Here is a 14,498-nt window from a genome sequence, read left to right on the forward strand (position 1 = left end):
ATCTCTTACCTGTGGAAGACCAAACATCTATTTTTTGACAGACTGAACCACAATTTTTCAAAGCCAGTGAGACTTCTTCCCTTGCTCCAAGAACCCTCAGAATACCAAGACAAATATGAATAACTATTTCAAGAATCAGTCAGAAACGTGTTTAAATAACATTTAAGGCACAAAGTTCAGTTGACATGGGAGCTTGTAACAAAGGGAGATATAATTTCATCGACTTAGATCCTATTTTCTCTATTACAAGTTAATTATTAGTAGCTTATTTGCAACTCTGAAGTAGCTCCACACTCTAGTGAAATACACTTAAGTTCTTATAATTACACTTAAGTTCTTATAATTATGAACCCAAAGTTTTTGCTGTTAAAAAAAAAGTTATTGGCCAACAATAAAACTCTCTCCATAACTGTATCAAGTTGTCTTCCTAAGTTATTTCGTTGCTCCTCTGGCCAGCTGTTTATTTAGGAGCCACCACTTTACAACTCAAACTGGTATTCCAAAGGGAGCAGTTTAAAGGAAGTAAAAAAAAGAAAACATACAACTAATACCATTTCTCTTACTCTTTACTTTTCTTTTTATTATTCAAAAGTCAAATGTTATGTTTAAATCATTCATCCTCAATTTTGATTTAATGTACCGTCATTTTCCCAAGATACGAAATTTCAGAATCTCTTTGGAATGCTAATTTCATGTTTCTAGATTTAACAAAACTGAAGTTTTAAATTCCACTCTATTTCCCTGAATTCTCAAGACAGCTGCTGATGTAAATTTTAATATAAAATATTTAGTCACAAAATAGTATTGCTTTTGTATGCACATAGTTGTAAGATTACTTTGCTTTTGTCAATAAAAACTATACCATCTTTCATAAAACTCTAAACAAATTAAGAACTGTGATGTAGAACAAAAATTACACATGGTAAAACAGGTACCAGCACAACGTTAGGTTATATTACATCAAAAAAGGTTTTAATGGTCCCAAATATATATACTCAACAACTAAGCATACACTCAGGGAGGGAGGAAAAATCAAAAACAAAATGAAACAAAAAAAATTATGACACAAATGACCACATCTAGAATTCCACTCAATCTTTAATCAAGTAGGGACAAATCCCCACTTAAAAAAAAAATCTGCAGTTTGAAGGGCAAAGGGAACAGATAAAAAAGAGGAAACGTTATATTCACCCCTCCCCCACAGAGGTTTTCCAAACCTGTTGTAGCTTGACTAAAATGTTCAGAATGTGTGATTTTAAAGGCAGGTCTCTTTATACAAAGAAACTGCTGGCATTCTTAACTCGTGAAGAATCATGGCAGAAAAGCCCATTCTTCTGAGTCTTAAACATGGTCCAAGAAAGCGTATTCTGATTGTAGCAACTGACCAGTCAATCCAGAGTTCCACTTACAAAACCCCTGCCCTGTTGGCTTTTTGTTTCCATTTCCTTCCCTGAGAAAAGGGCAATGTGTGGTCCAAGCTGGAGAGCTCAAAGGCTTCAAGTCTTTCTCCTAAATGTGTTGATGTCCCCTCCTCCTGCTGCTCCATTGTATTGGCACTTGATGAGCAGAAGTCAAGTGTGCGAGGCTGATTCAAGTCAGTCATTCACAACAGACCGCTGCACTTTGTCGTGGATTTCGTAGGGGGGAGGGCTGGAGAACCAGTTTTTTCAACAGGTGCCGATCAGAGGCAGTTGCTGATTATGACTCAAATTTCGCTTTCTTTGACAATGGTAGCGTGTCTTCCTTGTCTTCATCCTCATCATCATCTTCATCATCATCAGGATAATCTACCAGACCCACAAGTCCTCCCTGTTCAGAAAACAAAACATTTTAAACTATCTGTGCTGAATTTATCCACATACAAATTGTGGTTATTTATAGCTGGTGGGACCATGAAACAAAAATTTGTTACATTATTTTCAAAATTTTCTCAATTTCCCATAATAAATGCATACTTTTTAAGTTAGGTAAATATTTTAAGTTACCTATAATTAAAACAAAAAATTTTCTCTCAAAAATTTAAGTAGTTTAGAATCCTAGCAAATTACTCAGATGGTCACGTTTCACAGAGAATCACTACTAAATTCCAAATCTTTCAGAACTTAACAGTGCCTTTAGATATTTTTTAAAAGCCATAAAGCCTAAAATCCTATCAAGCTAAAAGCAAACACATCTCCAGCAATGAGGGCAGACAGCCTATAATAGAAACCAGGCAAGTGGGGAGGGTGTTGGGCATAATGCCTAATTTGCTGCTTGGGTGCCTGCAAAAGCCTGCATCCCCTGCTACTGGCACGCCTGGAGTCAAGGCCACCTCCATTCCTGACTCCAGCTTCCTGCTCACGCACAGCCTGGGAGGCAGCAGGTGAAGGCTCAGTGCTTGGTTCTTGCCACCCATGTGGGAGACCTGGATTGAGTGCTGGACTCCCACCCTGGGTGTGCGTGGCCCATACGCAGCTGATACAAACATTTTGGGAATGAATTCCTAAGGGACAAGAAATCTTGCTTTGCCTCTCTGCCTTTCAAAAAAGTAAGAAGACAGAAGAAGAAATTGTATTTTGTCTCTTTCTCATTATTTCATGCGGGCTTTGTGGAGCCTTGCTCCTCCAGAACACTGCTGGAGCTCGCTGTGTGTGGACGGCCCTGGAACATTCACTGTTTGCCCTCAGCCAGACTCAGATCCGCTTTCTAGCCCTTAGGGGTCCTCCTGCTCATGGAGGAAGAGAAACTGCTGATAAGTGTTTTGTTCCTGGTTTAGATTAATTCCTAAAACTGCAGTCCAATAAATAACATATTTTGTAGTTCAAAACAAAAAATAAATAAAAGGCAGCATAAGGCAGCCAAAAGAACTAGGTTTACTCTGAGATGGTCTTTTCTACATTTTTGGCATTAAAATTTTTTTTCAAAGATTTTAGTTTTAAAGATTTGTTTAGCTATTTGAAAGTCAGAGTTACACACAGAGAGCAGGAGAGAGGAGGAGGGAGAGAGAGAGAAGGAAAGAGGAAGGGAGAGGGAGAGAGGGAGAGAGGGAGAGAGGGAGAGAGGGAGGGAGGGAGGGAGGGAGGGAGGAGAGGGAGAGAGGGAAGGAAGAAGGGGGAGGGGGAGAAAGAAAGAGAGAGTGAGTGAGTGAGTGAGTCTTCCATCTGCTGGTTCACTCCCCAAATGGCCACAACAGCTGGAGCTGCTCCAATCCAAAGCCAGGAGCCAGGAACTTCTTCTGGGTCTCCCACTCAGGTGCAGCCCCAGGGGCCAAGGACTTGGGCCATCCTCTACTGCTTTCTCAGGCCATAGCAGAGAGCTGGATTGGAAGTGGAGCTGCCAGGACTCGAACCGGCGCCCATATAGGATGCCGGCATTGTAAGCGGTGGCTTTACCCGCTATGTCACAGAGCCGGTCCCCAAAGATTTTATTTTTATTTATTGGAAAGGTAGTTACAGAGTGAGAGACAGACTTAAAGAGAGAGAGGTCTTCCATCCTTTACTACTCGAATGGACAAAACAGCCAGGGCTGGGCCAGGCTGAAACCAGGAACCAGGTTCCAGGTCTCCCACGTAGGTGCAAAGACTTGGAACATCCTCTGCGACTATTCCAGACGCATTAGTAAGGAGCTGGATCGCAAGTGGTGCTGTTGGCACCTGAACTGGCAGCCAAATGGGATGCCGGTGTTGTAGGCAGAAGGAGGCTTTACCAGCTATGCCAGGATGCTGGCCACGGTATTAAAATTTTGTTCCAGGGCCAGTGCTGTGGCGCAGCAGTTTAACACCCTGGCCTGAAGCACCGGCATCCCATATGGGCACCAGTTTGAGACCCAGCTGCTCCACTTCTGATTCAGCTCTCTGCTATGGCCTGAGAAAGCAGCAGAAGATGGCCCAAGTCCTTGGGCCCCTGCACCCACGTGGGATACCAGAAGCAGCTCCTGGCTTTGGATTGGCACAGCTCCGGCTGTTTCAGCCAACTGGGGAGTGAACCAGTGGATGGAAGACCTCTCTCTTTCTCTCTCTCTCCTCTCTCTGTCTCTTTCAAATAAATAAATAAAATATTTAAAAAAAATTTGTTTCTTATATGAAGTGTTAGTTTTTAGCTAGTTTTTTAAATAAACCTTCCTTGTCAAAATAAAGTTACAGTAATACAGTCATTATATTCTCTTTCCTTACAAAGTATTAGTTGGGAAAAAAATTAAGTAAAGTAACCAAAAACTCAAAAATTTCTATGACCATTATCAAAAACATATTTGAACCTATAGATCTAGCAGGCAAAATATTCAGACTTTTGCAATGTTGACTGAAAAAAGTTTCAGAAATTTCTCAACTTTCAGATAAGCCCCATGTGGCAGTCAGTGGATGTATCTTCTGGCCACAAATGCTGCATCAGTTCCAGAAGACACACTTGCTCCTGAGGAAGTTCACGTTAGGAGCCCACGGGAGGCACACTGTACCTTTGTAGTGATAGCTGCCGTCTGAGATGTATTCTTAGGGACGGATCCAGGAGAGCCTGGAGATCCTGGGGACCCAGGTGACCCCGGAGACCCAGGCAGACTTGCCGCAGATGACTGGCTGGTGAGGTTGGTCTTTGTCCCACTGGACAGCGAAAGCTTGAAACTTGGACTCTGCCGTCCAGGAAGACTGGTCTTCAGGAGCACATCCTTTTCTTCACTCTCTTTCACTAGGAAAGAACACCGCCGTCAGCTGTCACCCCACTTTCCTTTACTAGGAAAGAACACCGCCGTCAGCCGTCACCCCACTTTCCTTTACTAAGAAAGAACACCGCCGTCAGCCGTCACCCCACTTTCCTTTACTAAGAAAGAACACCGCCGTCAGCTGTCACCCCACTTTCCTTTACTAGGAAAGAACACCGCCGTCAGCTGTCACCCCACTCAGCCTTCAGTCCCCAAATGACGCAATGCTGAAACACCACTAATCAGCTTACTCCCGTGGGGATAAAAACTGAGATTCAATTTATGCATAAACTGTTATCAAAAATTCTAAATACCATTACCCATGGAAACTTCAGTATCATATTCAACATTCCTACCCATTCCTCCATTTTGCACTCAGAAGAATTGAGTGTGTAACTTCAAAGCTGAGCAATAATTCAATCAAATCATGTGACTTTAGGGTCTTTAAAATCTATGCCATCACACAAAATAGATATTGATCATTTTGTCAAGAAATTAACCAAGCAAGAAACCCCAATGAGGAAAGCCTAGAGTGAGACCAGCCTTTAGGTTCCCTTGCCCTTTTTCTCAACATACATTTTTTTCTTTCCATGAATTTACTTATTGGATCCATAATATCATCATCATTTTTTGTCTTGTCAGAGGGAGACACTACAGCTTCTCCATCCTCCATGTCATCTTCATCGGTGTTAAACCACATCTCCTCCTCATCCTCTAGAGTTCTAGCATCTCTTCGGTATCTGTGATTCCTCAAAATGGAACGCATACTGCAAGTAAAGAGGAAAGTCAGATAAGCAGACTGCTATTCTAACAGTTTTTTTTTTTTTTTTTTTTGACAGGCAGAGTGGACAGTGAGAGAGAGAGACAGAGAGAAAGGTCTTCCTTTTGCCGTTGGTTCACCCTCCAATGGCCGCTGTGGCCGGCGCGCTGCGGCCGGCACACTGCGCTGATCCGATGGCAGGAGCCAGGAGCCAGGTGCTTTTCCTGGTCTCCCATGGGGTGCAGGGCCCAAGCACCTGGGCCATCCTCCACTGCACTCCCTGGCCACAGCAGAGGGCTGGCCTGGAAGAGGGGCAACCGGGACAGAATCCGGCGCCCCGACCGGGACTAGAACCCGGTGTGCCTGCGCCGCTAGGCAGAGGATTAGCCTAGTGAGCCGTGGCGCCAGCCTATTCTAACAGTTTTTAAAAAAAGTTTTTTTAAAAAAAAGTCTTAAAGGGCTGGCACCGTGGCGCAGTAGGTGAATCCTCCACCTGCAGCACCAGCATCCCATATGGGTGCTGGTGCTAGTCCCGGCTGCTCCTCCTCTTCCAATCCAGCTCTCTGCTACGGCCTGGGAAAGCAGTGGAGGATGGCCCAAGTCCTTGGGCCCCTGCACCCACATGGGGGATCAGGAAGAAGCGCCTGGCTCCTGGCTTCAGATAGGCACAGCTCTGGCTGTTGCAGCCATTTGGGGAGTGAAACAATGGAAGGGAGACCTTTCTGTCTCTCCTTCTCACTGTCTGTAACTCTACCTCTCAAATAAATAAAGTCTTTAAAACAAAAAAAGGAAAAATAGTTTTCAAGTACTGTCCTAAAATTTAGATATAGTCTTAATAGATGAACAGGGATAAACAGACTTTTACTAATACCAAATACACAATTAAAACATACCCCTGTATAGTCCTATTACTAATGGAACTAAACTTCACATTATCAAAATTGTACTGCTACAGATTAGTTTTTAAATTTAACACTAAAAACTGGTGTTAAATCTCCGCAAAGCCAAATCCTTGCATAATATAAACACAAAGGAACTATCACAACACTTGCTGCTGAAAAATAAGTTCAAATATACAGGCAACTCACCTGTCAAGTTTGGGGTTATCTTGCCTTTCTCGTTGTTGTTCAAATCTCAGTTTTAATCCTTTAAATGTCTGTACATAATCTACATCTTCCAGTGCTTTCCAGTAATTTTCAATTACATGAGCAGTTAATGATTTTATATCTTCCTACAGAATTATAATAGAAAAATGCCATTTTAGCAAGATGACTTAATTGTAGTAAATTATAAATTCACTACACATAATTCACTATACATAAAAACACATAATTCAACCCCACAGAATTATTACAGAATCTTAGCAATAATCAAACAGCACAAACGGGAGTAACAGAAACTGCCTACATCAGTGGTCTTGACTGTCTGCAGGCCTTCTCTAAGTCAATGCCCGGGCCCTCCCCAGGTGATTCTGATCCCATATGCATGGGATAGAACCCAGGCTTGTGAATTTTACAGGCAGGCCTCAAAAAGTTCTGTAGATGGGTGGTGGTGAGGGTTGTACAACAATGTTAATGTCAGTGGAACTGAACTTAAATATGGCTAAAATGGCAAGGTTTTATCATATATTTTACCTCCATCTTAAGAAAAGCATATTGCAGATAATTTCAAACACCAATATTTGAGGACTACAAGCTTAAAATATTCAAGAATCAAGAAGAGCTTATTATGAAATTGGTCTTGAGAAACATGTAAGAGCCAGTCTAATGTTCATCTGTCAGCTGTCTGATTACCATCACAGTTTAACCATTAGTCTTCAAATCACCCCCAGAAAGGATTCATAGATACTGAGTGATTTGATTTTGAGTTCCATCTCTAAGAAGTCTTTGGTAACACTGATTTTCTTCTTTGACAATTTCTCTTTAAATATCATCTCAAATAAACCAAAACATCAGTAATGATATTCTATTTTCTCAAATAATTAAAAGCTAAAATCTGATTAAAAATGCAGAACCTACCACTCTAATAAATTCAAACATCTCTATTATGGCAGAGTTCATCAGATTGTAGCGAGATCCATTGTTGAGAAATGCTTTAACTACTGGTTCAAACAAAAAACTTTTCATTATGTAGCGGTTATAAAACTCATCTTTTAGTCCAATAATCTTTCTCTTAAAACGAAGGGCACCTGAAACACAGAGACACTTTGTTTTAAATCACATCACACTCCCATCATTTAGAATTTCCAAACAAAAACCAAAAAAAGTCTGTTAAACAACTATCAGGGACTCTTCATGCACAGTGGAATGTTAGCACTTCCAGAAATGTCAACCTAAAGATAAGGATTATAAAAGTGTTATCAGGAAAAGGTATTCTAAAATTACTGTATGTCATCACAGAACACAAGTCTTACAAAGCCAGAAAAATTCTGGAAATAAACCTGTTACTAATGACCAACATCTGAAGAGCCAAGGCAAATGAATTAACCTATCATACTACTTAAGATGAAAAATTGTTTATATACATACACCTTAAAAAGAGAAGGGAAACCACTGTTCTATTAGGGCAATCCACTGGATAATTTCATCTTTGATACATTTGGACACTCATGGATTTGCACTGCTTTATTTGTGGGTATGTTTGTAGATAGGCCATAAACCCACAAAAATCTGCATTACCCAAAATTTGCCTTCCCATAGTTGAGAAATAAATTTAGAGGATATTGTTAAAAATGTGGTCCTCTACGAGTTTTGCAGCGAGTATGCTTTTTAATTTTTTTCTAGTTTTTCTTTCTGTAATTAATCAGGCTTTAACTTACAGATTAAAAGGTATATTTACATCTTGAAGTATGGGGACTTGCATTAAGTCACCATTCGTCAAGATCCAAATATACTGACAGCTAGACTTCAACAAAGCCCTCTTCACCTACAGGGAATTATCAGTAAGTTAATGCCCCAGGGACTGTAAACAGTTCAAAAAAGCATACTCACTTCATGCAGTCACATCGTCTTCGGTTGGCAAGATTAAATATTGTGTTTGTATTTTGGTTTCTTTGGAGATCATGGAAGTGGCTCGTTAAATTGCCAATTTGTTATTAATCAAGTCCTTCATGAGCAGGTAGCCAGGCAACCATGCTGACACGGTTTCTGGGTGGGAAGGCAGAGGAGTAAAGCAGCTCAATTTTTCTTTAGTTGGCAGAAAAGAGGTCCACAAGTGAATGCCCAATTAGGTACAGTAGACTATAAACTGCTTTAACAATCCAACTTATTTAAGAGTGTGTCTCTCTAAAGAAACACTCTGGGCAGGGAGTTTCAAAATAGTTTATAGATAATAATTGCATTTTATTTTTTATTCTACTGAATATTTTCAAAAACATAAGCATGGTGAAATAAGACAGTTTAAAACATTAAGAGGCATCTTTCTATGTGGTAAATCAAAACCTATCAAGGGTGTTTTCCCAAAACAGTGATTTCAGGTTATTTTTAAAATGTTAATTGACAACGGGACTTAGTGAGGCAGTTCCACTTGTTAGAATAAAATCAATACTTTGGAGCTCATGCTGATAGGCATGTTTTAATAATTAAAGCAAGAGCTACTTTTATTTAAGAATTGGTACTTCAACTCTGCAGGCTTTGTGGAGACTTGTGTCCTACCACAACATACGCTCAGCAACCACTCTGGGACGGATGCAGCTCCTAGAAGTGAAAATCAACTGCTTCACAGGCTTTCACTAACAGCAGGGTGTGCAGGTGACACCAGTGCCCATGTAGACAGAAGCTGGCTCTAGGGACCTGACCATTTTGGCCCTTATTTCCCTCTGCCCTTACTTATTTAAAGAACAAGATACACTCAAACCCACCCTTGCAAAGGAACCTTCAAAGATATCGAACCACTATTCTCTGTTGAGTCAAAAACTGCTTTCACAAATTACCCAGCAGGTTCTATGAGGTCAAATTATTCAAAAGACATCAAAGAAAACCTGTGGGCCCAACTAGCACAACCACAGGATTTTTGATGTAAAGCAAACTCTGCTTCCACTCACATCTCTAACTCACATTCACAGGCCAGGAATCCCCTGTGCTTAGATTTGGTCACTTTTTTTTTTTCTCAATCATCCTTATCTTATACAACATGAGACTTTTTGCCTATAATTAATGGTAACTAAATAAAAGCGTCTACAATAAACTTCTCTTTATACATTTCCCTATTTTTAATAAAAACCCAGACAATAAAGAATGGTGACCTTTAAAGGCTACATATCTAAGATCTAAAAATCTTGAGAATGCCAAGAAGCAGACTGATGGAACCAGCCTCTAACCTGTAACTGACTGAGTTTAGGAAAGACTGCTGGTCCCATATACATAATTGCTTAAGTTTTCTTCACATCCAACAAAGTAAAGCAGCAGCAGATAAAAGAATAAAATGCTCCCTAAGTGCCCCAAAAGTTTACACTGAACAGCTCACTATCTCTTATACTTCTACAAAAAGTCTCCCTTAAATAACACCATACCTAACACTTTTATATGTTCCTCAGAAGAGTCACAAATACCTTGTTGCCCTAGATTTAATTCTCAGAAATGCTTGATAAAAACTCCTACTACATACTATCATGAAGCTAGTCTTAATGCAACTGTTCCTAAGGACTGGAGCATATTCTTAAAGATACCTGTATTTTCAATGCTGAGAAGCAAGGCCTAACTGAGAAATCATTTGAGAATGGCTTAGATCAACTTTAACTTGACTCAGTATGGAAACTGTCACCAGTAATACAACATAACTAAACTAAATTCTGCCAGCATCCTTGGCTTCCCACAATAAAAACTGTCATTTACAGTCAGCCCTTCATATCCTCAGACTCTGCATCTGCAGTCCAACCGAGTATTGATAATGTCTGAGGTGCAGGCTTTTGGTTTAGTGGTAAACCAAGAGTGCGTGGGTTGGGGCCTGTGCAGTAGTTAAGCCTTCGCTTCCAGTGTTGGCATCCCTTATGGGTGCTCCACTGCCAATCCTGCTCACCGTTAATGTGCCTGGGAAAGCAGTGGAAGATGGCTCCTGGCTCTGGCCTGACCCAGCCCGGAGACTGCAGTCATTTGGGGAGTGAACCAGTGGATGGAGGATCTCTCTTACCCTGCGCCTCCCTCCCTCTCCTTCTTTTTCTGTACTCCACCTTTCAAACATACAAATAAATAAATCTTTTTTTTTTAAGTGCCTGGGTTAAATCTCCAGCCTGGGCTCCTCATTCCAGCTTCCTGCTAATGCACACCTCAGGAGGCACCAGGCGATGATTCCGGCAGTTGGGTTCCTGCTACCCACACTGGAGACCTGGATTGAGTTCTTGGCTCCTGGCTTTGAACCCTTGCCAACTATGGGCATTTAGGGAGTGAACCAGTGGATGGGAGCTCTAATAGCAAAACTACTGGTGCTATGTTTCAAATACCATGCGCTCTCTTCACAGCTGTGCCACACTTTGGTAATTATTGGGAGTATTTCAACCTCTTAAAACACTATTCTATCTGTTAGGTGATCTACGGCTAGTGATCTTGGATGTTACTTTTCTAATTGTTTTGGGGTGCCATGGAACTACACTCATGAGACAGTGAACTTAACGGATAAATGATTTGTTTTGGCTGTTCCCATCTTCACTTCTTTTCATCTCCCTGGGCCTCCCTATTCTCTGAGACAGACACTGAAGTTAGGCTATAGAGGCCAGCACCATGGCATAGCCAGTAGAGCTGCCGCCTCCAGTGCCGGCATCCCATATGGGCTCCAGTTCCAGTCCCAGCTGCCCCACTTCCGATCCAGCTCTCTGCTATGGACTGGAAAAGCAATGGAAGATGGCCCAAGTGCTTAGGAGACCCAGAAGAAGCTCCTGACTCCTGATCGGCGCAGCTCTGGCTGGTGTGGCCATTGGGGAGTGAACGAGCGGATGGAAGTCCTCTCTCTCTGCCTCTCCACCTCTCTCTGTGTAACTCTTTCAAATAAATAAATAAATCTTAAAAAAAAAAAAAAAAAGGAAATTAGGCTATAATAACCCTCTATGGTCTCTAAGTGTTCACATGAAAGGAAGCCACACATCCCTCATCAAAATCAGAAAAGATGAAGCTCATTCAGGAAGGCCAGAAAGCCACGCCCTCTCGCATTCAGTGGCAGAATTAAGAATGCAAAGGCAAGGTTCTTGATGGAAATTAAAAAGTGCTGCCCAGTGAACCCAAGAATGACAAGAAAGTAAAGCAGCCTTATTGCTCACATGGGAGGAAGCTCTAGTGGTCTGGATAGAACACTACACCATCCCTACATCACCTTAAACCCAAACATAGCCAGAGCGAGTCTTAACTCCCTTCATTTCCGCAAAGACTGAGGAAAAGAAGCTGCAGAGGAAAAGTCCGACACTAGCAGAGGCTGGTGCATGAGGTCTGAGGAAAGAACCCACGAGAGCAAGGTGAGCAGCAAGTGCGGGTGCAGAAGATGCAGGGAGGCTGAGTGATGGAGGTGCCACACCGAACAGTGTTCCACTGCAGACCAACCAGCCTGACACTGGAACAGGATGCCAGCTAGGACTGTCCTAAAGAGACAGAAGTCTATGCCTGGCTTCAAAGGACAGGCTGAACTCTCCCATTGGGGATAATGCAGCTGGTGACTCAAGCTGAAGCCAACTCTCAATTACCATTGGAACACCCTTGGATCCTTAAGAATGATGCTGAAGCTACTCTGCCTGTGCTCTAAATGGAGCCGAAATAAAGCCTAGGTGACAGCACATCTATTTACAACATAGTATACTGAATACTTGAAGCCCACTGCTGAGACCTATTGCTCAGGACAAAAAAAAAAAATCTTTCAAAATATTACTGCTCATCAGCAAGTTCCTGGTCACCCAAGAACTTGGATGAATATGTATAAGATTAATGTTTTTATACCTGCTAACAAAACACGCATCATGCAGCTTAAAGATCAGGGATAACTTTACATTTTAGTTCTTCTAATACATTTTAAGGCTATAGCTGTCATATATAATGATTCTTCTGATGGATAATAGGCAAAGTAAATTGAAAACCTTCCAGAAAGGATTCACCCTCTGCATGTCATTAATACATCTGCTACTCAGGGTGGCACAGAAGATGTGGCTTGGGGTGCCTGCACCCCCCACCTAGTTTTCTGCTAATGTGCCCCCTGGGAGACAGCAGGCAGTGAGTCAAGTAGATGACTTCCTACACGGGAGACCTGGATTGACCTCCTAGCTCCTAGCCTAGCTCCTGACTCTGTCCTGGTTCAACAGCAGCTGCTGTGAGCACTTGGGAGAGCAGAAGCAGTGGATATAAGATTTCTGTCATTCAGATAAATAAAGAAAATATATATAAAAAAATTGTATTTTCAAAAAACCACATTTGTGATTCATGGGCAGTCAAAATAGCATCAGGAGTTTGATTCCAGTCCTCACTGATGACTTTGAAGAGTTCAAGATTTCAGTGGCATAAACGGGAAGAGAACTGGAATTAGAACTGAAGCCTGAAAGTGTGACTGAACTGTATTTCATGGCAAACTTAATGCCTGAAGAGCTGCTGCTTATGGGAGCAAAGAGAGTGGTTTCTTGAGTTGTGTACACACCAAGGAGCCAGGAAACTGACAACTTGCTGTATTGTGGTCTGGAGGAGAAACCAAACCACAGTACCTCTGAGGTATGCCTACATATGGGAAGATGTGTGTATGTTATATTCAAATACCACACCATTTTATATAAGCATTTGTTAAGTATCCTCAGATTTTGGTATCTACAGGTGTCCTGGAACCAAACTCTCATGCATTTGAAGGGAAAACTCTGTATGTGCTGATTCTCTTGAGTTTTCATTAGACAATTAAAATTTTCATATTTTAATACTGCAAGCAAAATAATGATACAGAACTAAAGGAAAGGCCTTCCTTTCATGAAGCTATGTATCCTCTCTCCAACTGGATTCATGTGTCCTGTCTGTCACAAACCAACACCTAACTCAACAACTTACCAACACTGTCAACCAAGGTCACACCCTCCATGACCACAACACAACTCAAGTGATGCATTTGGTGACATTTTCCTTATCTGCCTTCATTAATTCATAATAAATTATTTCCGCTAGGCTTCCAATGACGCTTCAGTATAGTGATTATGTTGTATTTTCATTTTCATATGACTCATTCCTAATGAACTGATTCCCTTGATGGCTGAGTACAGTTCTTAATCATTTTAATTTTCCCAGTAATTTATGTGCATCATATATAATCAAACCTAAGATGCCACTGATTGCAAAAAACCTTTTTTCTCTTACTAAAGAAACAACAAATAGATCAATAACAATGGCATGATTATTAAAACTCACCTTGACTCCAGGAATGATAAACGTGTAAAAATGTACACTTGAAATGCAATAGTAGTTGTTTTTAATATACTTGTTGAAAGGAAACTGCTTAGCCTTACCGACTTACTCAGTTTTCCCATTCTGTCCCATCTGCTCCAAAGGTCCTTTCCCATACTTGAACAAAACAACTTTTAGACTGGCATAAAGAACAACTGAACTCCCTCTAAACTTGGTCTTGGTGTTTCTCTTCAGTGATAGGTATGTAAGGAAAATGAATATGATGTTAAAAGTCTTCCTTCCCTATGTGCTAGGCTCATGTACGTAACCAACATTAAAGTACAACAGAAATATTGATTTTTTTTTGACTGTCCTTAGAAATTGAGTTAATGTCATAAATGCTTCCTTTGTTGAAAAAGATTACTAAGGTAAAATCAAAGACCCTGGATATTCAGCAGAAAGTAATTATAATGAATTACCTGAAAGCTGGAAGAATAGGACACCCAGACCGTACGTATTTTTGGTATATACTGAGTGTGTAAACTAACTTGGGAAATTAAGAAGCATGACAAATACCACCATGAAAGAAAGTTTAATGAATTTGTAAAACTTATTTCCAATATTACTGTAAAGATAAAATGTCGACAAAGTAAAACAACAGAAACATCTTTACATACACTGTTTATAATTTAAGAATATTTTTTAAAAAATAAAATACAACATCAAAAATGAAAAAAGAC

General features: G+C 40.8%; 1 protein-coding gene across 5 annotated transcripts in view; it reads right to left on the minus strand.

Annotated features, from left to right (window-relative positions):
* Window positions 1-950: 950 nt before the first annotated feature.
* PPP4R3A (protein phosphatase 4 regulatory subunit 3A) overlaps window positions 951-14,498 on the minus strand; it is a 48,604-nt gene continuing 35,056 nt past the window's right edge. For 3 of the 5 annotated variants that reach the window (XR_016226859.1, XM_017349436.4, XM_002719598.6), the window contains exons 11-15: window positions 7,450-7,619; window positions 6,520-6,662; window positions 5,248-5,438; window positions 4,432-4,658; window positions 951-1,809 (exon numbers count right to left, since the gene is read on the minus strand). Coding sequence is in view for 2 of the 5 variants with exons in the window: in XM_017349436.4 (XP_017204925.1) it covers window positions 1,699-1,809; window positions 4,432-4,658; window positions 5,248-5,438; window positions 6,520-6,662; window positions 7,450-7,619 (842 nt within the window). In the remaining 3 variants the exon portion in view is untranslated. Of the gene's footprint in view, window positions 1,810-4,431; window positions 4,659-5,247; window positions 5,439-6,519; window positions 6,663-7,449; window positions 7,620-8,421; window positions 8,578-14,498 lie in introns of all 5 variants that reach the window. The other 2 variants (XR_016226857.1, XR_016226856.1) reach the window with 1 other exon arrangement.

The sequence above is a fragment of the Oryctolagus cuniculus genome, chromosome 20 (genome assembly GCF_051225735.1).
Source record: "Oryctolagus cuniculus isolate XC-2025 breed Fujian yellow rabbit chromosome 20, ASM5122573v1, whole genome shotgun sequence".
Taxonomy (NCBI): Eukaryota; Metazoa; Chordata; class Mammalia; order Lagomorpha; family Leporidae; genus Oryctolagus; species Oryctolagus cuniculus.